We start from the raw sequence: 27,215 nt of genomic DNA on the forward strand, positions 1-27,215 counted from the left end.
GGGGCAGCAGTAGCAGGCAATTAAATATATACCGGGAACACAGTGGTGAAACTATTAACTAGTAAATCAAGGAGTTCGCTTGGCAAAAAGTTGGTTTATCTTTGTAAAGCCTCTCATAATGGCACTGCTGATCTACAGACAGTTCAGTTTTTCATATGCTATAGTCAGTCAACCTGACTAATGACCTTAGATCAGCACTCCCACTCTGGCTCTTTGATTATCTACAGACAAAAAGGGATTTAAAAAAAAAAAAAAAAAAAAAAACACCTCTCAGAAATTCTTTGAATCGTCATTACAGATTTTTAGCTCAAACAACACCAAAGACGGAATCCCATGTTTGAGTGTGAGGCATTAACGAAAACAAACAGTATATTGTGAGCGTGAAGAGCAGCCTTTTGCAATGAAGAGGCACACGGGGCCTCATTCATAATTCAGAGGCATCGCAGCGATATGAGAGAGGAGGACGCATCTGTCTGCATTACGCCAGCATTGCCTCGACGTTGCATCACCCTCCCGGGTGGTTCGTTTTCAAGAGTTTAATACGCTCCCTATCAGTAGTGCTCTGGCTGTGGTCTAATTTCAGCCTCAGATAAGAGCCTTTATTTGTCACCCAGCTTCTTGGCCCTGTCACACCGTCTAGGACTGCCTTCTCAGTCTGAAATCTTTGAAGGGGTCCTGACTGGATGAGCTCTGTTGTTTTGTCTATATGTTACTTCTGATTGTTCTCTACAAACTGTTACAAGTAGATGCTAAGGATATTATGAGCCCTGTGTGCTACCAAATCAACTCTAAACCCATCCCCCACACATACATGTATAGCTGTCTCCCCACACAAAGAGAGGGCGCATGTGCCTTATTATACACACACACACACACACACACACACACACACACACACACACGCTCACATACACACACACAGCTGGCTGCTGGTCTGTCTGACCTAGTTTAGTTCTGTAGGCTGCTCTAATGGAGGGAGCTAGCATGGTGTATTATGGGACTGCATCTGATTTGCATTTCTGCCCTGTCACTGGCAGATGGCACCAGAGGTCGAGAGCGGTGCTTCTGGAGGCCCTTGCATGCAGTACATATCCCATCTCACAAGTGCACACACACATAAATGCACGCACACACACACACACACACACACACACACACACACACACACACAGTCACAGACGCCTCATGCTTGCCATGTGCATACTGAAATTTTCTGAAAAGCTGACTTATTACATGCACGTGCTTTGGCGTGTACAGATAAACATTTTGCATGTACTATGTAAAGTGCATATTTGTGTATGTGTGGCCATGCACACACAAACACACACACACACCCACACACCCACACACATATACACACACAGACACAGACATACATACGCGCACTTGCATACATTCATATGGAGGGGTGGGGAACCTGGTGTTCTGAACTGTAGCTTTTGGTTTACACCCTCTGCTCTTGCACTATTCATGCTCAATAGGAAGGAAGTGATGAATCACACTCATTTATTTGTGATGGTGGTGAGTGTTCAAGTACAGATAGGGCCTCGCTCTCCCTTACTCCCGCGCTCTCTCTCTCTCTCTCTCTTGCTCTCTCTCTAGAAATCACAGAGGAAGTGAACAGACATGAAACCTCAGCACTTTGTCATTTCTATCAGATGGAAGTCTCTGTCATGGTTGAGATGATGCAGAAAGAACGCAACATTGGGTTTAACATGAGCAGCGGCGCACACACTCCTCACAGTGTTATTACAGTGCCGCCATTGCGTTAGCACATGCGACAAACCACAGAGATGAGAGACTTGATAGTGAGGCGTGGCACAGCACCATTCCCTATATGTAATGCTGTTTAATAATGCTGATGTGATCTAGCCTGCTGTGTAAGTAGAATAAATACACAGTAGCTATACTGCCTGTCTGCCCGTCCCGATGGTATCAGATTTATCTGATGTCTACTCCGGCTAGTGGACAAACATCATCTCACCCAGCTGGGAGTGGCAATTTAACAGGTGGTGTGTGTGTGTGTGTGTGTGTGTGGCCTAGATGAATGTGAATGAGTGACATTTGTGTAAATGTGTCAGCGTTTTACATATCAAATGGAAAAGCCACTACGAGGTTTAGCGTAAAGTGTGACCCATATAAAAGAGTTCAAAAAAGGAAATTTGCACAGTGGGAGTTGGATGAAAATGCAGGCAGCTCTGCGCAAATTGGAGAATATAGGTGTGTGAGCGCACCACATACACATGTGCTGTACATCCATGCATGCATGCACGTGCACACACTCAAGCACGTATGCACACACAGGCACGCATGCACACATCAGGCTTTATTGGGAGACAGGAAGCATCAGGGTGTGATCTCTCTCACTCTCTCTCTCTTGCACACACACACACACACACACACACACACACACGAACACACATATGTAACCGTCATTTAAGGGTGTGGGGACATTTTCCATGCGGTTTGAGTGGTTAAGCTTTGCAAGTGTAAAGTGTGAAAAAAAAAAAAAAATCACTCAAATCTGCAGTACGTACAAGCACAAATGGCAAAAGTGGAGAGGGTGAGACCAATTAGTTTGAGGCTCATTGAAGTGTTGGGCAAAGATTGGCAAAAACATGATAAGTTTGTCACGGCAGAGCTGAAAGTTTCCGTGGGATTTGGTGCCACAAAGATGCAGAGACTGACTGAGATATGATGGCTTTATTATAATGTTGTTCTCTGGGTTCAGAGTCAAAGTTCAAGTTTAAAGAAAATTTTACTCGTGCTTGAATACTCTCCCATTCCTCTTTCTGTCTGCCGCTCTTGCTATTTTCTTTGACATGACCATCGCCACTCTGACTCATCCTTCAGGTCTCAAGTGTATTTGTGGTGAACCACTGTCGAATTCACTCTTCTTTTACATCCTTCTTCTCTCCTCCCTCTCACATTCTCCCTCTTTCCATTTCCGCTTTCTCTCTCTCTCGTTCTCTGTTTAGCAAAGGTTAATCTCTAGGTCACTGTGGCTGGCTTTAAAAGATGCATGATTTCAATTAAACATGGATGCAATGGCTTTTTTGAAGAAAATATTGTAAATTATGTAGCATAATGTCAGTCTCATATCATGAACTAAAATAGCTGAATATTTGGATGTATACCCAAGAACTACTACTCTTGAGTTCTTTGAGGATTTAAATTGTCCCTCCAATGTTTTCATAGCTTGTGGATAAAACTAGTCATTAACTCACATGGAGCTAATTGTATGGTCAGTGCTCCAGTTTAAGGGGTATGGTGTCCACCAATCACAAGTCTGCTCCAAAAAGAAACCGGACTTAACTCACTTAGTGCATCTCAGCTCCATAATGAAGGCTTGTTTGTCCCCAAGGTCAGCAGTAGAAGAGTTTAGCATCATCTGATTCAACTCATTACAGTCAAATAATAATAATTTGGACTTTGTGCAGCCAGTTAGTTTGGCTGCCATCCTGTGCAAAGTGTTTGCTTTGGGATGAGTCATGCGTGCACGTGTGCCCTTTATTTTGCTGTAACTCCTGACAGCATCAGTGCAGTATCATCCCCACTTTGGGTGGGATCTGTGACAGTACAAAGGATGGCTGTATTGTGTGCTGTCTTCTCACACAGGCACTGTGTCATTTTACCTCAAAACCTGTTAGCCATGCAACAGTTTGGGCTGTTGGTGTCTTACTTAATAGCCTGAAATGAATGCAAGTGGAACCGACATGAACCTGTGTGTTTATCTGTCATTGTCTGAGGCTGTGAGCCTGTGTGGGCTTGTGAGCATGTGCTATGGACGAGTGGAAGCCCCTGAGTATGTGTGTATGTGTGTGTCTTTGTGTTCTCATTTGATGGCTGGCTGCTATCAGTGTGTGTTTGGGGTTAAAAGCCCCTGTCTCTGAGGGTGTTAGTGAGGGTCATCTAAACCGGATCTGCAGCAGAGTCGCTTGAGAGGCAGAAGCATAATCTGTTGCTGGCTTTGTGCTCCCAGATTAAAGTGATGATGTTTTAAACCTTTCTCACGGCCACAATATGCCTTTGCTTCTCTCTCTGCCTCTGTGTGTGTGACAGCAGACTCACATAGCTGGGTTCAAGAAAAGGACACCTTCCTCGCTATTTATGAAGCGGGGAGCTTTAGCACATTATCTGAGACGATGCACGCATGTTCTATTCATCTATTAATTTGCCGTCAGCGTGGTGTAGCCATAGCGTATCGTCTCCAGTGTTTGAGGGGAAACAGCTGCTAATCCTAATCCCCCCTTCTCCCCCATGGGATTCTGTCAAATCACAGGCCCTTTAAAAAGCCCTGGCTGCCTGGTTAGATGGCTGGTTGAGTGGCTGGCTGACTGGCAGGCTCTAAATGAGAGGACAGACCACACTTACCCACTCTCGTGACTGACATTCAGTAGGCCTCCACAAAGTATATTACTTGTTTGTACAAGTATGTATTCCACATTGCCTCACTCCTAGTATCATGCAATACAGCTGAAATAGATTTACTAACACACACATATAAAACAAAGGCTGTAAACATTTGTGCATTACTTTGGAAGGTGCAAATAACTGTATATTACACTACAGCAAGGATAGGCAAGCATCTTATACCTAGCACAGTGACAATGTCATTAAATGAAATGTAAAGCAACTTGGTATGTTAAGATGTATAGCAGGGTAGTGACACCAAACCCTAAATAAGCAAACCGTTGAGCGCTCCAGTGATGGTTGGATCTTCACGGTAACTGAGATACTTGAGAATACAGAGACCACTGGAAATTGTAGTGTTTTTTTCTTCCTAATATACAAAACAAACTGAGCTGAAACTGAAATCGTGACCCAAAAACTGCAATCCAAACTGAACCGTGGGTTACTTGAACTGTTACACCCCTTGTGCATGCTGCTATCACCGTGTATTTCATTCAGGTTTGACTCAGGCTGGACAAAGATTATGCTACATCTAGCACTAACTGCACTGATCTTAACAATCTGTTTTCTGTTGACTCACAAAACTCTGGCCACGCTGCTAGTGAAGCGTTACTGGAAGCCACAAAACACCCGGACCAGTAAGCGTCCCTTGAGGAACTCTAGACGTGACTTAGCTGTTGGTGACAGTGAGACGCTACAGTGCACTGGACTGGAAAACAGGGACAACAGGACATCAACGTGTATATTTGACTTACTAGAACAAAAATTGTGTAACAACATGCTAATAAGCTAGCAATATGCTTAAAATGTGTGTGCTCACTTTAGTTTTGGTGTTTGTCAAATTGTACCATAACTTAGTTATCATAACAATATGCTAATTAAATAAACCTTATGGATTTCAGCTTTAAATAAATAAATAAATAAATAAAGGTTACACTCCCACACACCATCGGCACTATAACACTTTATTTATGCAAGGTTTTGGTGCATTGACCTTCCTCAGGCAAAATATTTTATGATTATCCTTTTAATGCCGGTGAAAAGCGTCCATATTTCCAGATTTCCATTATCATACATGTAAGAACATGTGGCATTGGAACTTCAAGTAATATACAGAACCATGACTCAACTTTTGATCACATGGTTGTGTACTTTTGCTTAATATTGTGACACGCATGCAGTGGAAGGACACTCAGGATTACTAAAAGGGCCAACCTCTTTGATGACTGAAACCTGTTATGTTGTAATTCCCCATAGATACATTTCTAAGTTTGGATGTGATGGCAGAGGAGTAGGTATGCTGCATACTGACTTTTGAATAAAAATGGGTTGGCCAGTGTTGATAGATTATTATAAGGTCTTAGGCATTCACTAATTTCTTCCACATGAGGTATTTTTCATTTTCTTTTTGAAATAATTTATTGCAAAACATCTTACCATATGCAATGACATTGCTGTATTTATTAATGAGGCCTGGCTATTTAAGTATAATCTGAAAATAAATTAAATTAGTAGAAAATTATCTATATTATACTCTAATGATGCAGGGGATGGTCAATACACGAAAACCTTGCATAAATAAAATGTGATTGTGCAGACGGTGTGTGGGAGTGTAACCTTTATTTGCAAATTTTCTGCCATTCTCCTTGCACCCATCATTCAGGTGTGCATAACCTATAACACATTGCTTCATAGCTTTGAAGAGAGTCAATAAAAAAAGTATATAAAGTATGATCAAAATGAAAATACCAGTACAGAATAAAGACTTCCCTAGTATGTTGGTTGTGTAGAACTTGAGTTGCTTTTCTTGCCATGGCTTAATCCACTTATCTCCATGATGGGCAAGTCATTGCTAATCATCCAGGCCCTGCCAATAATGTTCGCAAAGAAAAAACAGTTAATGAATCTCAAGCTCTCAACTGGCATCAGGTCTTGGCATATGGCTCACATCACTGTTATGTTGTTTAAACCACAAGGTGAGCACTTCTGCAATGTTGATAGGGGCCTGGTTTTCGTGGTAGACTGCTCTCCCATTAAGAATGAAGTGCATCATTGGCTGAAGGTGGTTGCTGGAGAGTCACAGTGTTGGTAGTAAATAAAACTGACCCTCTTAGAGATGACTGGATTGACTCAATGCCAGGAAATGCCGCCCACACACTAGAGAACCACCAGAATCCCCGAGCAAGGGAGGACTTAGGTCCTTTACTCCAACTGTATGCTCTACATAGGCCTACTATACAGTGAATTTATTCCATGCATCTCATGTAAAAACTTGAAGATATCCCCTCCTCTGGAACTCCAGAAGTTTGCAACACCACAGATAACTTTCACTCTCCAGCACAAGAATTAATATCAGTGTTGTTCATCAGCCGTTCACACATCAGTCATTTCAGATAATGACTCTCAGCTGTGAGAGGGAGTGGAGAGACACAGGCAGAGCGCAGTATCAGCCGACACGCTTCTGTCTCCCTTTCTTGTTCTTCGTATAAAGATGAGATGTGGATGAGGAGTGTGCGGGTAACTATCAGCTATCAGTGTGAGGATTAGGGACTGTCATCAGCAGCCATATGCCTCATATTACCCTCCTGATGACACTAGATGGAGAGAGGAAGAAGAGAGCAAGGAGGAGGCTTGGGGAAAGGATTGTGCCCGCTCTAAGATTTCGGAGTAAAAGTCAATGTGATAGGTAGGCTTTTGGCCTAGTAATCCCACCATCTGTTTTCCCTCTCCATGGAAGTCCTACCCTCTGTCTCTCCCACTGACAGGCAAACACCTGGGGACTATTATTGTCTCATTAAGAGCTGGTATACAGGTAGCACTCGGGATCCCTCTCTTGATGAATTTGGTCCAGTGTGGCCAGCGAACAGGCTAGTCTCCTGGAAGGTAGCCTATGTTTTAAAGCTGATCTTGTTTTAACCTCAGTGACATTAAAACAAGGGTTCTATTGAATGGTTTTACCACTTTACCATACAATATGTACTAACTGGTTTCCTAATTTTTGTCATTTTAGGGTTGTTGTAGCCACTGCTGTTTTGCCTGTATACTATTGCGCTGCTATCTGTGCTTTGATTTTTTTTTTTTTACATGAATTCGTACTAGACCCATGCAGCTAGGGCTACCAGGATGCATGGTGTCTGGGCATACTGGAAGCCCACAGGTAACCCTCTACATGTCTGGCTCATATGGATTGCACATTTTTTTTCTCTTTTTGAGGACTATTTGTGCTTAGGATGTAATATTGCCTAAACCTTATCTCCTCTGCTAAACACCGTTGACAAATGTTTAATAAATTGCCCATCCAGAGTCAAAAGTCTCTGTATTATTTTGTTACCACTATCTGTGGTAACAAAATTTAGTTTTCATGGGGATTCTAACCCAAGGTGGCACTTTCAGTTGTCAGCAGGATCCAGCCTTTCAGTATTTATAACAGGTACATGTGTTTTGACTCGTTAGTGAGTGTTTGTTAGGGCACTACAGCCAAAACATCAGCTGGCACACCAGCAGATGAAAATAGCTACTTACACCAGAAACTGAACTGACTGCACTAATTAACCATGTCAACTGAAGTGCAGGAGCTAAGGGCACTAGTGCGACAACTGCAGGCTGAAAAGGAACAGCAACTGCAGGAGAAAGCAGACAACCAGACTGCTCCAGCCAACCAGGCCTTTGGTTCCCGTTCTATCTCATCAGAAATCATGGGAGTGCCCCATCTTCAGAGGTACCTGTTGTGTACCTCTGATTAGGATAGAAGAATGGATGGGAGATGTTCAGGCTTGCATCAGAGCTAGGAAGCTGGCCCCCGTTATCAAGCATATTTTGACCATGTAGACGGTGAACCCAAGAATGAGATCTAGGCTTGGCCAAGGGAAGACAGGGACAACCCAGAAAAGATCTTGGCTATAAGTTGTTTTTTTTTGCCTCTCAGCATTGGGAAGCCCTAGCCCCACACATGCTGGAATGGCCTATGTTGACACGGTGTGCAAGACTCCCATGTAAGCCCTGCCACCGCCACTCATTTGCTAGGCCACTGCCGGGAAGTAGCTGTTAGGTTAAGGCCGGATTATGGTTCCGCGGAGACTCGACGCAATGTGCACGCAGTTGCCACGCACGGCGTGTCCAACATAGCTCTGCGAAACACGCTAAGCAATTCTCCGCCAAAACAGTATGGGGCACGTTTTTTTTTTTCTGCAGACCTACTTAGACCCTGTGGTGTATGGTCGCCACTCTTCCTGTTGTTGTGCCGGCAGCGCCATTTTTAAAAGGAGCAGCAGTAGATCCAGATCCAGCATGATCCAAACTTTCCAAACAATTTGAAATCAACCGACGAGTCGAGATGCGATCACAACAGCAGTTCTTTTAAAAATGCCGCTGCCAGCACAACAATAGGACGTGACTCCAGAGGGGCGAAATGCCGGAAATGATGTAGTTCGGCGGACCAATCATAGCTCTTGTTGTCAGTGGGGGGCCTGCGTTGGGGGCTACGTGGGGTCCGCGTAGTCACAATTTTTCGGAGGTGCGCAGCAAGGCTATGCGGCGGTCGCACAACCTCCGTAAGCTTCGCACAACCCCCGTACGCTCCGCTTACACAGAATCATAATCCGGCCTTTAGGAGTAATGGTAAACTGCTTAACAGATAAAGGTATAATTGTAAAAGACCCTCCAGGGCAAGCTTTTCTGTCACTAGTGCCAGGTATGCTGGGCATGTTATCTGCCAGTGTTATACTGAGTTCTGTATTGCACACTGCCCAGCAGTGCTAAATCCATCCATCAGTGTTCCTAAACCATGGCAACAAACCCTGCAGTCCTGCCACTGGGTACAAGTCAGTCATTGGGTACAAGTCAAGGTGGTTAGAGGTAGCTACTGCTAGGTAGGTCTAGGTGCTACTGCAGCCACAGCTAATACTCAAACTGGACAGGTTAGGCCCATTTAGGAAAAAAATACAGGCCCTAGACCTAGTTTCCCTTACCACGTTAGAACAAGAGAAAACTGAGTCACTGTTTCTGAAATATGAACCTGTGTATTCCACCTTTGAGGGTGACTTGGCATATTGACTTATGTACTGGCGTATTCCACCTTGTGATTATGACACAGTGAAGGCCCACATCCAGCAACTGTTAGATAGCCAGGTTATTCAAGAAAGTCCCAGCCCCCATGCCTCCCCTATAGTCCTGGTGCAGAAGAGGATTTGCAAACACAAAACTGCCTTTTGCAAACCCTTTGGGCTATTTGAATTCAACTGGATGCCTTTTGCACCAAGCACCTTTCATTGCCTCATGGAGAATATATTTGGGTCCCTGAACTACCAGTCTCTTTTGTTGTACCTTGATGATATCATTGTCCTATGTTCCTGGAGCAAGTTCTATGCTGCCGGCAGCAGGAAGGCCTAAAGACGAAACTGGAAAAATGTTTTTTCAAGGAGGAGGTACAGTATCTGGGCCAGCAAGGTTTATACAGTTGCTAATTGGCCCCATTATTGCCCCAGCTAATGTGTCCAAGCTGAAGTCCTTTTTAGGATGTACCAGTAATTACTGTTTTTGGGTGGGTTTAAACCATATGGCAAGATGGCCAAGGAAAGGACCTGAAAGAGCAAGCTATGGTCTTGTTGCAGCTGTCTTGTTGACAGCTGAGTGCAAGGAGAGGGTCTAAAAAGAAAACTGGTAAATGTACTTATACATTTGTACTTATTCCAAATGTACTTATCCATTTGCAAGCTTCCCCTTATTTCAGACATGAATGCAAGCCACAGCGGCCTGGGAGATGTATTGTCACAAGAACAAGAGGGAGGGGTGAGGCCCATTGCTTATGCCAGCCGAAGCTTGAAGCCTCCTTAGAAAAAACTATAGCTCCATGAAACTGGAATTTCAGGGCCATGGGCCATGCCAGAGATGATCTGTGAGTATCTGTAGGGCCAACACTGTGTCGTGAGGACCAACATCAATTCCATCAGTCATTTGGGCACAGCTAAATTGGGTGCTACCCAGTAGCGGTGGGTAGCAGGGTTGTTAGCCTTCAACTATACTGTAAAATGAAATACTGCAGCAGCTTACAAGACAAACTAACATCAGCAAGTTATTCAAGCTGCCATCTTGGTCCTTCCACCTTTACCACATCTGACCTAAAGGTACTTCAGGAAAATTACCCTACCATCACTTCCTTCCCTTTTGGCAGCAACAGAGGATGCCGAGCAAAGCTGAAAGGGAACCCCTGCCAATTCAACAGGACCATGCATGACCTGCTGAGCACTCTTCCCCCTGAACTCAAGTGCACCTGGCCTTATTACCTTCCACAACTGGTATTCAACTGTAACACCACCATCCATCAGTTAACCGGTGAGTCTCCATACATGATGATGTTTGGCCAAGAGCCCCACCTTCCAAAGGACTTGGTCAGATCCAGGAACCTGATAGTGCAGGAATTGGCTGGTAGATCCAGGAGCATCAGAAGTGCCTTAAGGTAGTGTTCAACTATGCTAGGGACAGGATGAAGACCGCTGCAAAAATATGGAAGGAAAAACATGATCAAGATGAGAGATGACCACCTGGACGAGGTGGGTGCAACAAGGGTGCAACACATTTCAAGATGCTTAGAGCTCTGTCTTGTAAAAGATAATGATGAGGGCCCTTGCACCAGGTGGGGCAGGGTATTCAGTTGCACTTCTGGCAGCAGGTTCATTGGATCATGCTGAAGGTTGTTCACCCCAGCCTGTTCCTGCGGCCCCAGCAAACTGACCAGGTATAGCCACAAGCTGACATTAACATTTAACATCTGGATTATTTTGTTACCACTATCGGTGGGAAACCCATGTTAACCTTAATTTAGTTTTCCTGGGGATTCTAACCCCAGGTGGGGTTGTCCAACCTTCAGGCTCACTAGTTTCATTTCTTTGCCTCGGTTACATCAGGTAGAGAACAGAGCCTGTCAAAGGAAAGTCTGATAAATGCAGACTCTTCACTCTCCCTTGAGGACACAGTGTATGCACACACACAACGTATGCGCACACACACAGACACACATAAAGCCCTGCAGCAAGAGCACTTTTCACTACACAATTCCTATCTCGGAAAGCCAAGCCAAACACAATGCAAGTTCCTGTCGTAGAAGTGTGTGTGTGTGTGTGGGTACGTGCATGCTTGCATGTATGAGATGTGCATGCATTTACTTGGGTGTGTGTGTGTAAAGCTCCATTGTAAAGTTTATGTCTTTTTACATCTAGCATGTCTTTCTGCCGTTGGCTATGCATGTCTGCTATTATTCTGTACAATGGACACATATGTGCTCTTCATTGATCACATAAAGGGAATCAGCCTTTATGTGTGTGTGTGTGTGTGTGCGCGCACACGTTTAAAAGGGGGGGAGGGGTCAGTGGCGACAGCAATACAGTAAGTGTTTCCATGTGCTTCTTTTATTCATGAAGACACAAACACACACACACACACACATGCATGCACGCACATACAAATACATGTTAACCCTGCACAAGCACACACACACACACACACACAGCTCATGTGACTCATTAGGTGACTCAGGTCTTTACAGTAAAAAGTAATATGCTCTGAAAACATTTGGTGTACTTTCATCGACAGTTTGTCTAACTTATAAAAAGCATCAGCTTTATGGATTTACTCAACCAACAGTGTTCACTGATACATTTCATTTTTCTTTGGTTATTTGTGCTTATATCTTTACCAGCCTGCAGTATTAATGAACAGACAGCTGAATGCACCTTGCCTGCTAACTAATGACAGTGTCCTGCTCCACAGTTAGGCTACCTTGTTTCCATCTCTCTCCTTCCCAATTCTACTTCCTCATTAAGTCAAGTTCCTGTTTGCTCTCTCTGGGTACAACAATTTTAGCACATTCACACATAAAAGGAGAAACCTGAAGACTGAATTGGGTGAAAATGTCACTAAGTTTAGGGTCTCAATAGGGTTGCACCCTATATCCCTTCTCCAATATTACCAAGTGCTGCTTTTATCCATTAGGTACTGAAAGAATAATCAATATTTGAAGTTGGTGAAATCTAAATTCTGGTAAAATAAATCAAAACTCCTCAGTGTAACTTATACAATAAATAAATAAATAAGTAGTCAAATGAACACAAAAGTTGGACTGGATGGCGCCCTCATTGTGTGTAATTAGTTCAAGAAAGCTGCAAGAAAGACTAGCCACTTGCCGGCAAAAGATCAAGAGTTACCATTTTACTTAGGAAATAAAGGATGCTTGGCTGTTGATTAGTCCGAGAAATGAGAGTGCATGCGTCTGTGATCAGAGTACTTCAGGTGCCTTAATCTGATTATTCATAATCAGCAAGAGTAAGGGCTTAATTGTAATGTAATTATATTGTTGGCATGTTATATTTCATAAACAAAATACTTCAACAATTATATTAACATCATCACAATACTGATGAATCTTAGATTGACTGACTGTGTTTGCGTCAGCTGCCATTATACACCACCATGAGGAGTATTGAGTAGAGAGGCACTTTGCATGTAAAAAGACCATATGTGTAAGCATGAGTGTGGGCACAGAGAAACGATATGCTTGTGGTCCTGAGTGGGCTTATGTGCATCTGTGGGAGGTAGAGTATGACTTTGTACATAGAATGTTTGTGTGTCCGTGCACGAGCCAGTGCACGCGTGTGGGTGTGTGCATGTGTGCACTTTTTTCCACAGGCTGTCAGTCGTGCTGCTGAGTCTTTGGTAACTTACAGTGCCTGTGTGGTTTTTTTTAAGCTTTTGTTTAATTTCTACTTCCTGTTTTATTCTTGGCCTAATCCAAACGCAACACAGCTGTGCAGTCAGCCAGAGAAAGAGGGCTTGGGGGAGGGGTTGCCAGGTCCTGGTGAGCGCAGCCATGCTCTACAACTGCTACCAACAGATGGAAGGGAAATGGGGTTACCAGCTTGGGCTTATCTTCTCTTTGTAGGCCAGACTGACCCCCCATTTGGTCATAATACTATGCTTAAATCTCTGCATTTAGTATCGAGTTTTTTTCCTTTCACAGTACAGTTGTTTGAAGCATGGAACGGGTAACGCCAGGCTCTACTGATAGAAACAGAGGAGGAGAGAGACAAGCTTTGCAAACAGATTCTCAGCACTGTGCCGATTAAGGATCAGGACTATTTGGTCATATATATATAAAGCCTTTATCCTATCGTATTGTATCGTAATGTGTTCCTGCTGGATGTATATGGCGTGACCCACATTATAGAATCAAACATATGTAAGATATACAAACAGTAGTGCAAAAACACACAACAGCTGTGTATTATTCAGAATCAAGACTTTGCGTAGTGGATTGTTTCATGCGTTCTCTTTGTAAAGCAGATTTCCAAATTGTTTTTCCAAACACGCTACCTTTACAGCATCTTACTTGTGGAAAAACCAACAAAAACGGACACTTTTCTCCAGGAAAGAAAACAAAACACACAAATGAAGCTGTATATTGATTGGCTTAATATGTCAGATGCCTCTGCCATGTGTGGGGAGGGGGATGGAGGGGAAGTAGGGGTGGTATGAGGGGGGGCAGGCCAAACAAAAACAAGATGTGGACTCTCTCTAGCTTGAGCTTCTCCCCCAGCGAACCCAGCAGCCTCTTCATTCACTTCAGTCTCATCTTGCCTGTAGAGAGCTAAGGCATCTCTCTGGTCTCTCACACAACCCAGCACAGCACATTCATTATTAATCTAGCAGAGTCTCTCTCTCCCCTCCTTCTCAGCTCAGCCAATTACAGCTGGGCCCTTGCGACTGTTGCCTGTCTCATTCGACGGCGCGCTGCTTGGCTTTGATGTCTCTATCAACACGAGAGAACTGGGGACCAAGTCTTAATAGAGCAGAAGGGGATTATGTGACTGACTGCCTCTGGGGGTGGAACACTTTTAAAAAATATATATATTTAATTCATACTTTATTTTATTATCAGGGGACTTTGAGCCATGCTTTGGCCAGGGTCTTGCCACTCCCTGTCTCCTATCATAGTGACATGGTCGTTAATCCTGTTACTCTTTCATTTGGGGAGGCTGTGCATATAGCAGGCTTCTCTTACCAAGGCCTGGGGCAGCTCCCTCCAGGGCTGCTACCCTTTCCTTCCTCTGCCCGTTTCAGCTGGAGAACAACTCTAAAGCCAACAGAAGCCACACTGCATGTGGCGCTCAAGATTCGGTATTACATCAGGCCAACATTTTCTCACAAATTATGTCTTTACCAAAGTTGGGGTCAGCTCACTTTTCAAGTCACTCAGTTCAGGCTGAAACTGCCTTAGTCATAATCAAAATTCAACACAATTTACTTCAGTAAGAAATGATGCACAAGGATAAGCTGAATAAATTAGTTGCCATTTTTTAATCTTAACTGAAAGTGAATCTAGGCCTAGTCTTTTCAATGTCCACTACCTCATGGTCCTTTTTATGGCCATACAAAATTTATCAACCTGAGCTATCAGCAGTTGTTTGGTTTCTTTGTTGCGCAATGCCTCTCTAACAAGGGGAAACTGCACATAATAGGCTACAGACCGACATTCGCCCTGGCCCTATGACCAAAGTGTTAATGCCATAAACACAGGTGCTCAGCCACTGTATGAGGCAATGCTCTGTTTGAATATAGTCAAAAATGGGCTCTTTGCCCTCAGTTGTACTTTCATAATAATCCCTCCATCACTTCCCTACCTCAGGTCCCACCCTATTTGTAGTGCTGACCTTTAAAGCAGGAAGTTACTGTTAACATAGTTCCAGCAGCTGCAATGACAACCTGCTTTACAGCATTTTTCACATCATCAAGCACAGAGCTCATGCACATCTACCTGCCTGACTCACTCCATATACACCAGCCCCCTTGTGCTACAATTAGGTTATGGGGTTTGGGTGCTACCATTTCACGAGGTATCTGGCTGGAAGTTATGGTGTTAAAAAAAAAAAATGCTGCTGAAAAACAGTACATGTGCGGGCATCACGGATACACAACTTTGCGTATAATGACAACTACATATTACAAATTCATTTTCTTGACTTCAATCGGCAAAAGGGGACCATTACATAAACCTCTGATGTAATTGTCTGAGCACACCAGGAAGTCTTTCATGACTTGGAGCATTGGGGAACCCCACGCAGAAGACACATCTCAAAGCTGGTTTCTTTAAGAAAAGACAACATTGCATACATTTATTAGGGATGGACGCCAATTCCAATACATGCACACCACCATTGTCCTTTAAATGTAGTGTTGACATTATTGCAAACACTTGTCTCCCTGCTGTTTTGTGTATTATATTTTTATTATCTTAGGATAAAAAAAAACATTGACAATTACATGGGATGCCTTGTTCTGCATAATTTAACGTATACACAGTGGGAAAAGGAATGGCAATGCTTTAGACATCATCACAGCCTCTTCATAACCCCGCCCACCCCCAACCCACTGCCCGCATGCAGTTTGCACTGCACAAAGGCCAAAAGTCACGAGACAGCCTGCAAAGAGCACAAGAAGCATTCACAGTAAAGGAGGATAGGAAGGAGAGATGGAGGGTAGGGAGAGTAGAAGATGAGAGGAGAAGGGAGAGGAGGAGAAGAGAGGGAGAAACAAAGTGACTGCAGCACTGGCCTTGGTTTAGACAGGAGAAGGAGCAGCATAGTCCTAGTATATCTTTCTAACTTCTCCCACACTTCAACTCCCGTCTCCTGATTGTGGTACTCTTTCCATTGTCTTTGACACACAAAAAAAGTTTGCTTATATATGCATGTATATATGTATATACATATACGTATGTATATATATATAAACACATTTTTAGAGCTACAGCACCTTTTCCCACGGGGCAACAGTGTCGATACCTCGCATATGGTACACAGCCGTGCCAAAGAAAAAACAATAATAAAAACAATATATTGGTCAGGATATTCATCTTTTTTTCCCTAAAATTGGCATTTGACATGATGATATTCTATTGCCGTCTGGGGGAGGAAAAGGGACAAAGGTTCTTCTTTTTGAGTTCATATTCAAGTTTTCTCCTTTTTCTGGTGTATATTTTCTTCTCTTCCTTTTAAAAAGAGTTCACACTTTTGTGATCTGTGTGTGCTGCTCCTCGTCAAAAGGTTCATTTTCCGGATCAGAGTCAGTGGTGTCGGAATATCGATAATGGTCTGGCTCATTGTCGCTAACGTCCGGAGTGACGGATGTTGAAGTGCTTGCCTCAGAATTCGAAGGCTCCTCCACGGTTTTTGTGAAATACAACTTCACCTGAAAGATCAAGTGACAAGAGAACGGACATCAGTCCATGTAAAGAATTAATTAAAATGACAATATTAAAATTGAAGGGAAAAAAAAAAAAAAAAAAAAGACAGAAAGGCAAAGTCGTATCTGTTTGGACATGCCCCCCCAAAAGGAAAAATGTTATTAAATTAGGTATTTCCAACAGACTAAAAAAACACTAACAAACTACAGATCTTTTTGTACAACTCAAATGCAAAATTCTGTCTGCATCTGCCCATGCTCACCTTGAAGTTTGGCGAGAAGTAGCGGTTAGCTTTGTCTTTGTTGGCCTTGTCCAAGTCGTTCTTAGTGAGCGCCAGGATGAGGTAGTCCCTGTCGCTGTCCCTGCGCTCAGCGCTCTGGGGCTGGCCCTGACCCGGCCCGGCCTGCTGGCCGGGCAGGCTGTCTACATCGTTCACTACCGTCCCGTTCTCCACCTTCTCCCCGCTCTCCTCTGGTCCAGGGATGAAGAAAGTGTTCACCCAAAAGTGAAACATTTTATCCTGGGGGCAGATGCAAGAAATGAAGAGATGTACTGAGAGGGGGGCAGCAGGAATTCCTCACTCAAACAGTTTTTGGCCTAAATCTCTATCGCAACAGAACTGTGGGTAACTAAAACTGAATTAACAGCTAGTCAACTAGAATTCAATGATTTAGTAGCCACCATGGAAATAAAAGTGAGGAGAGTCCCTGGTTGCAATTGCAGACATCAGTGATGACTAGGGTTCAATGATATAGTTAAAAAACAAATATATAAATAAACTGCATTTTTCCTCACAGATAATGAAGTATGATTCATTTTAGCATAGATGCAAATTTTTGCAACATAATATTCATTTTCACTGAAAAACATGAAAAAACAAAAACAAAAAACAAACTGTTAAAATGATGTGATTTTTTTTGTGTGTGTCTTACATCTGGGGAATTCAATTTAGGCCAGGTCATCTCTGTAACACCACAATATTTTTCACACTATATATTACAATTTATTTACAAAAAAACACATTTTGTGCAATTTAATTTTGACAAATTTTCAATTAACTGTTCAGCCCTTGCTTTTTTGACACTGATCAATCAAATGCCCTAGCAGTACAGATCAATCGAATGAGGCAAAGTGATTGACATCTGGTAAAAGCCCTGCATTGTATCACAGGAAATGAAATGAAGAGTAGCTGCACAAGTTTTGTCTGAGAAATTAGAGTGCACGCAAATGCACACGCATGTGTACACACACACACACACACACACACACACGAAACCAACCTTCTTCATCATTTTATTTTGTTTATGGAAGAACTCCACTTTGATGTCTCCACAAACTGGCAGCGGCTGGGGGAATTCAAAATACATGTGCTTGTCCTCACGCCGTGTGTGAGCGGGGTTGGACGTGTGAATCTTGACTTTGAGCTGGTACACCACGAACTGCGGATCTGCAAAAGTGTCAACGTTGCATGGGGCAGGTTTGTGAGAGATTGTGAGGGAGGGACAGAAAGAAACACCAAGCACCCAAACAGAAAAGAAGAAAGACAGACAGAAAGAAAGAAGTGAAGGAACAGGGAGTGAATCAGAGAGCAAGACAGGATACCAGTGTTATTATCATGAGTTTGACAGAGAAAAGCAACCCCCTGCCCTCCCAATGAACAGGTTCAAAAACTGACAAAACATTTCCTCAAAATTAAGGAGGAAGAAAGGAAAGTTAAAGACCACAAATAAAACACCCAAAGAGACCCAGAACCAAAGACATAGGACCCTATTCTGACAGACAGTCACGGTCTGGTCCAAGACCAACTCAATATGTTGCATCAGTAAGAATTTTCGACCTCTTCTTGGGGTGGGTGGTGGAGTTGGGGGGAGGGGGATTTCTTAATATGCCTATAAGGTATTCTTATCCTGCAATATGTCTAACCTCAGACTGGTTCTGCCTGATGGATCTCTGAGGCCAGATGAAAGCAAATGAGTGAAATAATAATGGATGAAAGGCTCATTTACCCCAATGCCAATTCCCTTTCTTGAAGCCCTGAGGGGTCGGCTCGCTCCTGTTTTTAACGGTACTGTCCCCTTAGAGAGAAAGAAGGAGATTATCACAAACAGGGCCTGACTGGCCTGTCTGGGGCTTGACAGGAGAGCAGGCACAAACACAGATCTCTACACATATGTACAGAAAGCAATTATGCCCTTTTTTGCATCCATACAGCTTTAAGACAACATACGTGGCTATCAAGTAGAAATGGACATCTTAACTCAATCATTAACAAGGGACCTGGTGTACTGTAAGATATACAAATTCAAAAGGAGAAGGGAAAAAGGGGGAACTTGAGATTGCAGAGAACCTCCAATGACCACATCGCATAGGATTTAACAAAGTGTAATGCCTGATGTTGGGCCATTTATAGCAGATAACACTATCAAATTAGCTTCTCTTCAAAAGGCCTTTTAATGGACTAAGACCTAAAGATTGAGGAAAGTGTTGTGTGTGTCCATGTGGAGATTGAGATGTCAAACTCAGAATAGGGCCTTTTTAAGGTAGCGTTAGAAGGAAAGAGAAGGATCAATGCAGTCAGGGCAGTTTAGCAGTCAAGTGTTAGGGTGAAGAGGCCACACAAATATCAAGGAAGAAGACAGACAACAGTCTAAATCTGACAGGTTCAGGTACATAAAAGAGGACAATGTTCCACGACTCAAACATTTGAGCAGAAAACAGGATTATTTGATTTTTTTTTTCTCCCCCTCGTGGGCTAAGATGGGGAGTACTATTTCACTCTGAAAAAACTACCGTGAAACAGTCGAGTAACTGGAGCACATGCGCAGTGTTTTACGATGAAATTCAATTACTTCACAATCAGTGAAAGGTGGAAAATTAGCATTATCTGTTTAGAAATTTTACCCAAGCTCTAACCATAGACTACAATACAAATGCCAATTGTTATCATATTCATCTTATCTTACAGGATGTATACAACTCAGAGTCAGTATTGTTGAGGTTGATTTATGGCCTTGATTGGAACACCACGTTTTAATATCAAGCAAATTGCGGGTCAGATTATTGATGTGTGCTTCTGATTAACTGCCACCAGAGAGGATACCAACTGCCACTGATTGAATATCAATGATTTTTCAAATAACTCGTACTACTTAAACGTGAAGAAAATATGCAATAATGTGTAAATATACATGATTGGAGTAAGCGAATCTACAGTGAATCACTAAAAATACTGACCTCAAAGCACTTCTCATTATATGTATGTAGTGTGCTAGCCTGCCGTTAGCTGATGCTTGTTTCACTTCTACCACACCGCCTGGTGTATGAGGGCACATTCTATTTCCCTTCTGCAGGCTCTTAGGCTTCAGCACCGCCTAAACTGTGTATACTGTAATTCCCCTAAGCAGTGGGCAGTGGGCATTTTGCATCACGCTGCAAAATGAACAAATGAATGCAATCACAGGGCTAGCACTTGAAGAGGTGTTCCTCCCTAACACCTAACAAGGGTAATGACGTCTCAGAATCCTCCTCACTTGACTTTGCAAAGAATGTCTGACTTGTGAGGCTATTGAAATTATACAAACAATTTGTGCATGGTGTTTTTCTTAAGAAAATTCCACCACACCTGAGTGTCTGATCCAACCTTTTTTTTTTTTTTTTTTTTCCAACCGCGCATTAAAAGCCTGCTTTGTTGAAAGTAGCAAAAAGGGGAATATAGGTAACTGACAGTTTCTCCAACCTAATCAATAAAAAGCTGCCCTTGTTAGTCAAAGGTCCAAAAATACTGCAGAGATTTCAGTCACTGTTTCAAAACCTTGGCAGAGGACGACTCAACTCTAACCACAAAGGATGACCTGATCCATAGTGCTAAACTGCAGCGTGGGTGAGCCCTGCTGTGCACAACACATCCAAGGCTCTCGCTTCATTTGAACAGTGGTGTGCATGCCTACGCCCTAGTTTGGAGTTAAAGTTGAACATGAGTGTGACTCACTGCAGGTGCCCCCGCTGAACATGGGGAGAGTCTCGAACACCATTTTGTGGAAGAGCAGCGCCACCGGCTTGTACTCCAGCTGATTCTTCAGTAGGTAGCTGTAATAATACACGTAGCGACGCTGGCTGGGGATCGTTACTCCCTGCAACAAGAACAAGAACATGCTTAGACATCCTGCCCTTCCATAAACCACCAGACCAGTTTTGCACTCCAAAATCCACAAACGGTCGTCTCTTTTCTGTGTGTTCATGATAAAGTGAAGTGGTGACAGTATGCTGCATTTAGACATTTGGTCCAAGACAAGCGCACCTTCTTGTCCCTTGTCCTGACTTCGCCGTAGAAGTCAAGTGCCTCCTGCGCCTCCAGGAATTTGCCGCGGTGGAGCAGATAGGCGCAGATCATAACACCTGTGCGGCCTTTCCCTGCCTTACAGTGGATGGCTGCCACGTGATTGTCGTCCTCGCTGAGCCACTGGTCCAGATCTTCACAAAACGGCTTTATCAGCTCCAGCTGAGGCGGGTTATGGTCTTCGAAGGGGTACTGTGCAACTGATGTGTGAAGGGATGCAGAGCCACACAAAGATGGTGACGGATGAGGACGGTGCCAGATGGGTCAGAGGAGATAGAAAGGAGAGAAAAGACACAGTGGACAGCAGGGAGAGATTTCAGTGACCTTGTGTGTGTCAGGCTTTCAGGGCAGGCATAATGTGAGACTGCACAAAAAGACGGGATGTGACTGTTGCATGTGCGAGACGGCCTACCTCTGCAGTTAAATTTGGCAGCATCGTAGTGTCTTTCTGCGCAGCTGAAATAGGAAGAACAAAATCCAGTCAGCAATCACACTGAGGGAAGTTACTAAGTAAACACAAAAGCAGTTTAGGGATTAGCATTTTAGCGGACACTTACAGGTTGTAGATTTTGTAATGGTTTTTATGCTTTGAGTCAAGAAACCTGTTGCAGGAGAGAACAAATCCAGTCAGAAAACATAAATATCGGAACAAGTGGGCCTACATAAGCAAACTGACTAAGAATAAATATTTTTGGTGCCATTCAACATTTCCTTTCTTCTGTCCACATTTCAATTCAGAAGATGAGAGGACAACTCACCGTACAACATCATCTATATTGTTTCTGTACACGCCTTCAAGTCTCTCTGCTGGAAAGCCCATAGCAATGATGTTTGGATAGATATCTGTTCAAGCTGTGGTCAAGGAAACATACATTTGGCATGCCTGTGAAAAGCAAACTTTTTTTTCCAGCCAATGAAGGCTGAAACTTACATAGGTACCCAGAACATGTGCAACATGATGAAGTCTAGTCAAGAAATTCCTGAACACATGCTTTCAATGGCCATGTAACAAGGTGTACACTGATTAAGACATTACTCTCCGGACTGCACATAATTTCACCATGTGCATCTTAAAAGAAAAAACAACAACAACACTGTTAAAGCACAATTACCCAGTGACAGAAAAGAGCAGCACAGCATGAAAATGCTTCAGCCAGTGTCAATATGAGGGTGTCACTGTACAGTTATGGATAGATGAGAGCACCAAGGAGGGGCTCTGATCAGTCTGTGTGTGTTGTGACAGATGGCCTTGACTGTGAGAAGCAGGCAGAGAGGACTGGAGTAGGGCTCCTGCTCAAGCCAGGCCCACATGTGGGTGCACTAGGAGAGTCTCCACTCCCTGACCTGCATGTATTTTTAGAGCTCAAAGTTATATTGAGATCATTGCAAATGTTTGGCTTATCACTCTTCTGAGCTTTGAAAAAAATCAAATGCAGGAACAGACAGAAATGATTTGATAAAAGTGGTAAAGTGCAGATGCAACATGGGTATGTTCAAATGCAGCGGTTGCAAATATGTGACACATTGAGGGAGTGACATGACACAAGTGTACAGCACTGCTTTAACAGCCACACTTTTTTTTTTAACCACAAATGCAACTTTTGGCTCAACCACCTTGCTCTTGCTACACCTTGTCTGCCTTCTTTACAGATGCCTTACATCAGTGAGCGGGGCTCCATACTAGAGTGTAGAATAGAAGGGAAAAATGTCAAAACCAATTACACTGTGATATGCATACAATCTTAAAGGCACATATCAGTGTCATGTTGCAGCAAAAAAGAATAATTGAGTTGGCACGCATGTCTTCAAGGCTCAGCTCCAACGCCTACCTGTAACTGAAGTCTGCTTGTTGACATAAGCTGTGGGATTCCACACTTTAACCACAGACTAAAGGGCGACCTTTTCTTACATTTCCTGTCACGGTGTCAGAAATAGAAAGGCTGAATATTTCTAATTGGATGTGTCTCTTTCATTTCAAGCAGAACTTATTTTTGAGCGCCAAATCGTTTTTTAACTGGTCAGAAAAATTTGACACACGCGACTGATAGCTCCGGTGAGAACGGGTGGCTGATTCTCCCAAAATCTTTAAGTTTGCTTGTGTGTGCACATGCAAGCATACGAACTCACACAAGGAAAACTGTATTTTTTGGTAGATTCAAACAGGTCTAAATGCAAAAGAAAAAATTTTAGATAGACTCAACTGTCTTGCATTCTCATACGTTGGGCTTTTTAGTGACACAAAACAAGCCTTAATGCATTAATTCAATAAGCCCAGTGGCAAATCTATGACATTATTTGCATACTGCTCAACTACTTCCCAGTGGCCTGCAATGTAGCAGTATATCTGTACATACTGTATCATAACAACTTCCATTAATGCCTCAAAGACCTAATTAGGAGACAAATGCAAGTTTTCTATGCCATCTAATAGCTGCTCTAACCCCTGATCCTACTGGCAAAGCAATTCCAGTCAGACTATTCTAAGTGTTTTTAAAAAGCTCCAGTGCTCCCTGGAGAGCTTCGGCCCAGGGCACGGGGGGCTCGTTCTCTGCAGCTGGGAGGAAACGCACATGCGGGACCCCCGACGGAAGCTCCAAGGGGAAAAAAAAAAAAACCCTGCCGTTTCAGGCACGCCTTTTCTCTAAAGCCAGCCCTGCCTCAGCTCTATGCATTCGCCAAATCCATGACTGAGAGCAAGAGAGGGGGGAAAAGGGAGAGTGGGAACCAGGGAGAGCTGAGAGAGGAGGGGGTGGGGTTGGGAGGACAGGAAAGGAGGAGAGCTGAGGAAAAGGGGCAAGTGAGAGGGAGGGAGGGAAAGACAATTAGAGTGGGAGTAGTAAAGAAAAAGAGCAAAGGAGAGATGGTGGGTGAGAGAAGCAGAGGGGGGGAGAGAGAGAGAGAGAGAGAGAGAGAGAGAGAGAGCACTCAGACAGCAATGCTGATACAAGATCACTGGCACTCTATTTTAAGGGCAATTCCCAGAACTGTGATACTGCATTACATAACTGCAGAGGGCCCATATTGTTTTTAGATACCATGCCAAAATGATAAAAGGGATAGTCCAAAAGGCCCCAAATTTTAACAAGAGGAAATTTCAACTTCAAGCCAAAGAAAGATGCTACTAAAGGTGGCACAGCCTTTCACACCTCCACCACTGTGTACGCTGCCCCCGACAGTGACCTCAAATTCACCACTTAGCAAAACCAGGTGAGAAAAATCTGTCTAAAGTTTGTGATGCACACATTTCAGGGGCAACACCTACATTGCGGCTACCGGCTCAGCTAGAGCTCAGTTCTGTTTTTAAGCCATTGTGGCCGTCTCAGACTCAGTGCATTTTATTTCCATTAAATTCCCCTGCTCAGAGATGTTATCAGTCATCATAAGCCAGTTTATTATAAGGCAATTACCAGTGCATCTGAATACCACAATACTGGTAATAACCAGAGCAAATGATGTCCATAAATATTCTGACCCTTTAATTTTTTACTTGCCATATTAACACCGTAGACTAGAAAACACGCAAGTTTAACTTTTATTATCAAACTGTAAGACTCGTCTTGTCAGTCATCCTATAAAGGTTTTCTGGTCCCAATACATCAGGAGCATAGCCACCTGAATCACAAAGCACCAACACTAACCATGACCCACTCTCAACAATGTCATGGGCTACATTTAACTTGTAGTTGGTCATGACCAACCAGACCAGCTGCTTATCTGGTTTACATATGTATGCGGTAACAACGTCAACTATCGGGGTTCCCTCTCTATATCAAATGCAAGATGCCCTTACATTTCCATGACAAAAATGATGATTTTTTTTCCCCCCTGGATGAAGCCCACTTCAGATTCGGAGGTCTTATTAAAGTTTATCATCATTTCATTCTGCCAGGGAAGTTAACATGAACGCAATGGAAAATAAATATTAGAATTAGCGAATAACTAGTTACTGACATATTTTCATGAATTAAAGCTGTAAAAATCCATGATATCCCATGGTTTGGTCTAATAATTTATTTAATTCACTGTCTTTCCCTGTCTGGGACAGACTTTTGAAAATTCCATGACTTCCCTGAAATTCCATGACAAGCAGGAATTCTGAGCTGTTGGCATTGCTGCAACCAGGTCAACTACTATCAGTGCCCAGAGCTGAGAAATGACTTCTGTGGAAGCTGTCAGATGTGGCAATTCTTAAATCTAGAGGTGAAATATCTTCACTGAGGTGCAAATTGGACAGTTTAAAAAGTACTTGTAATTCTGTCAGAGGTAGCATCACAATATTAGGCTGCAACAGGAAAGACAGTTCTGCAAGGTTGGGACTACATGAGGAACACTGCCTCGACATCTTTTTAGTTCTAGCAGAGATCAGTCTACTTCTTGTCATGTCACCATAGAGCAGAAAATACTTACCTTGAACCCACATATCATCAAGCAGATGTACATGATGACACATGTCTCATAAAAAAACGATCTTAAAACATTCTGTAGAGCAGACCTGAACCTGTGTCCACAGGGAAACGGTTAAAAACGATTGCCGAAACTTGAGTAATACTACTGACAATTTCACAACCTCAAGCCTGGCACATTTATTCCGTCAATGTGCACCGCTGTGTGATTGGTGGGCAGTCAAATGCCCTGTTGTTAATTTTAACAGACGCCAGGCTCAAGCTAAATGGTTGGGTTTGCCAGCAACAATACGATTGTGACATTTATACGTGCTCGTTTGACAGATCCACCATCTTTCAAACATGCTTGATGACAGCAACGCTGTGCTGTCTGATCACCTAGCCAGTTAGCTTAGTAGCAAGGAAGCTAAGCACCTAGCTGTAGTCAGTTGGCATTTGCTTGCAGTTCTACTAATCAATATAGGTATTAAACATTACTAATCAATGTCCTGAGTGCTTGGGCAATAAGCAACACAAGGAAGGATACATGTTAAGTCCAAGTCGAACCCATCCTCCTGATATCTCCTTTTGTTCCGGCTGACCATTTCTTTTATAATCGCAGCCATTGTAGCAAGTGATAGGAGTCCGTATGGTTTTAAAATGATGAAAACCAGGTTTTCGTGTATTCGGAGTCTGATCGTTTCTGACGCAGGCAATAGCTTTGCTCTAGATCGCTCGCTGCTCTTAATTTTGCAGGTCCTCGCAAAGACGAGCTAGCTAGCAGAGCCAGCAGTGGTTGTCGATAGGATTAGAATGGCTTCTTCTGGATCATAAAGACGGGCCTCGCTCTGCTCCTCCGTGCAGGCCCAACTTTTCCAATCATGGAATTCGTCTTGCAAACACCCCCAAATACAATACATGCAATTCTCCGCAGGAAAACCGTTAGATGTCAGACACGGTCCAGACCGATGGCTCAACAGCAGCCGCTGTGAATGACAGCGAGGGGAGAACTCACCGGTTCCCAAAACCCGTATCCAGTCACCCAGACGTAGCTAGCTCGCTAGCTAACTAGCTAGCTAGCACAGCTAGCTAGCAACAATAGCTAATGCTACCTCTTTTTTTGATCCAAAAGCCTTCTAACGAATCAACATTGTCGTCGACTGATTGCCAAAAACACATCTGAAAAAAGTGACAGGCTCCACCTTGAATGTATATTGACTATACAAAGATCATAAATCTGCACAGATTCGTTTGACAGTTCCGTCCCGGGGAATCATCTTTTCTCGTTTCTCTCCCTCCAGCTGAACTCTCAAGCTCCCATCATGGCCTCCACCGAAGGAAAAAAAGAAGATAGAGCAGGCTGGGATTTTAGAACTGATATCCTGCCGCCTTAACCATATAGTTCTGAAGTTGATTCAAGACCCGCAGTTGTAATTGAAATTAATAATGAATAGACTACATTTTCTGTTTATATTATGGAAAATAAACGACATAAGTAATTGTTTTAATCATTAAAACCTGAAAGAAACGCGTTACTGCACGGTCGCGGAAGGATACAGTCAGGGCGCATGCGACGCTCCCTTCTGTCAAAGTGATCACGTGTGGCTGTAATTAGGGAAGTTTCCAACATAATGTCACTTTTCGCGGTTTAAACTGTCATTTCAGAGTGGCAAACGTGCTAAATATTCTTGTAACTTATGAATTCATATACTTTTATTAGGAATGCCGTGGAAAAATGTATGAACTGTGTCACATTAATGCAACCTCTTCAAATAAATCCTAAATTATACTAATAATTACATTAATAAACCATGACATGCATTTTTTTAATTTCTTTTTTTTTCTTGGTTTA

At 43.1% G+C, this 27,215-nt stretch overlaps 1 protein-coding gene across 4 annotated transcripts; it reads right to left on the reverse strand.

Annotated features, from left to right (window-relative positions):
• Positions 1–15,664: 15,664 nt before the first annotated feature.
• On the reverse strand, positions 15,665–26,901 carry ptena (phosphatase and tensin homolog A). 4 transcript variants are annotated; one of them, XM_030070234.1, is made up of 10 exons: positions 25,911–26,901; positions 21,740–21,824; positions 21,539–21,583; positions 21,394–21,437; positions 20,943–21,181; positions 20,634–20,775; positions 18,652–18,720; positions 17,926–18,092; positions 16,908–17,165; positions 15,665–16,659 (listed from the first exon to the last, which is right to left on the reverse strand). In XM_030070234.1, the coding sequence occupies exons 1-10, from the start codon at positions 25,987–25,989 to the stop codon at positions 16,465–16,467; spliced, it is 1,323 nt and encodes a 440-aa protein (XP_029926094.1). In that variant the 5' UTR covers positions 25,990–26,901; the 3' UTR covers positions 15,665–16,464. The 4 variants fall into 4 exon arrangements, with proteins under 4 accessions (XP_029926094.1, XP_029926095.1, XP_029926096.1 ...); XM_030070235.1 differs by having other exon boundaries at positions 15,665–16,650; positions 25,911–26,897; XM_030070236.1 differs by lacking the exon at positions 18,652–18,720.
• Between the last annotated feature and the right edge of the window lie 314 nt (positions 26,902–27,215).

Source organism: Myripristis murdjan, chromosome 15 (genome assembly GCF_902150065.1).
Source record: "Myripristis murdjan chromosome 15, fMyrMur1.1, whole genome shotgun sequence".
Classification (NCBI taxonomy): domain Eukaryota; kingdom Metazoa; phylum Chordata; class Actinopteri; order Holocentriformes; family Holocentridae; genus Myripristis; species Myripristis murdjan.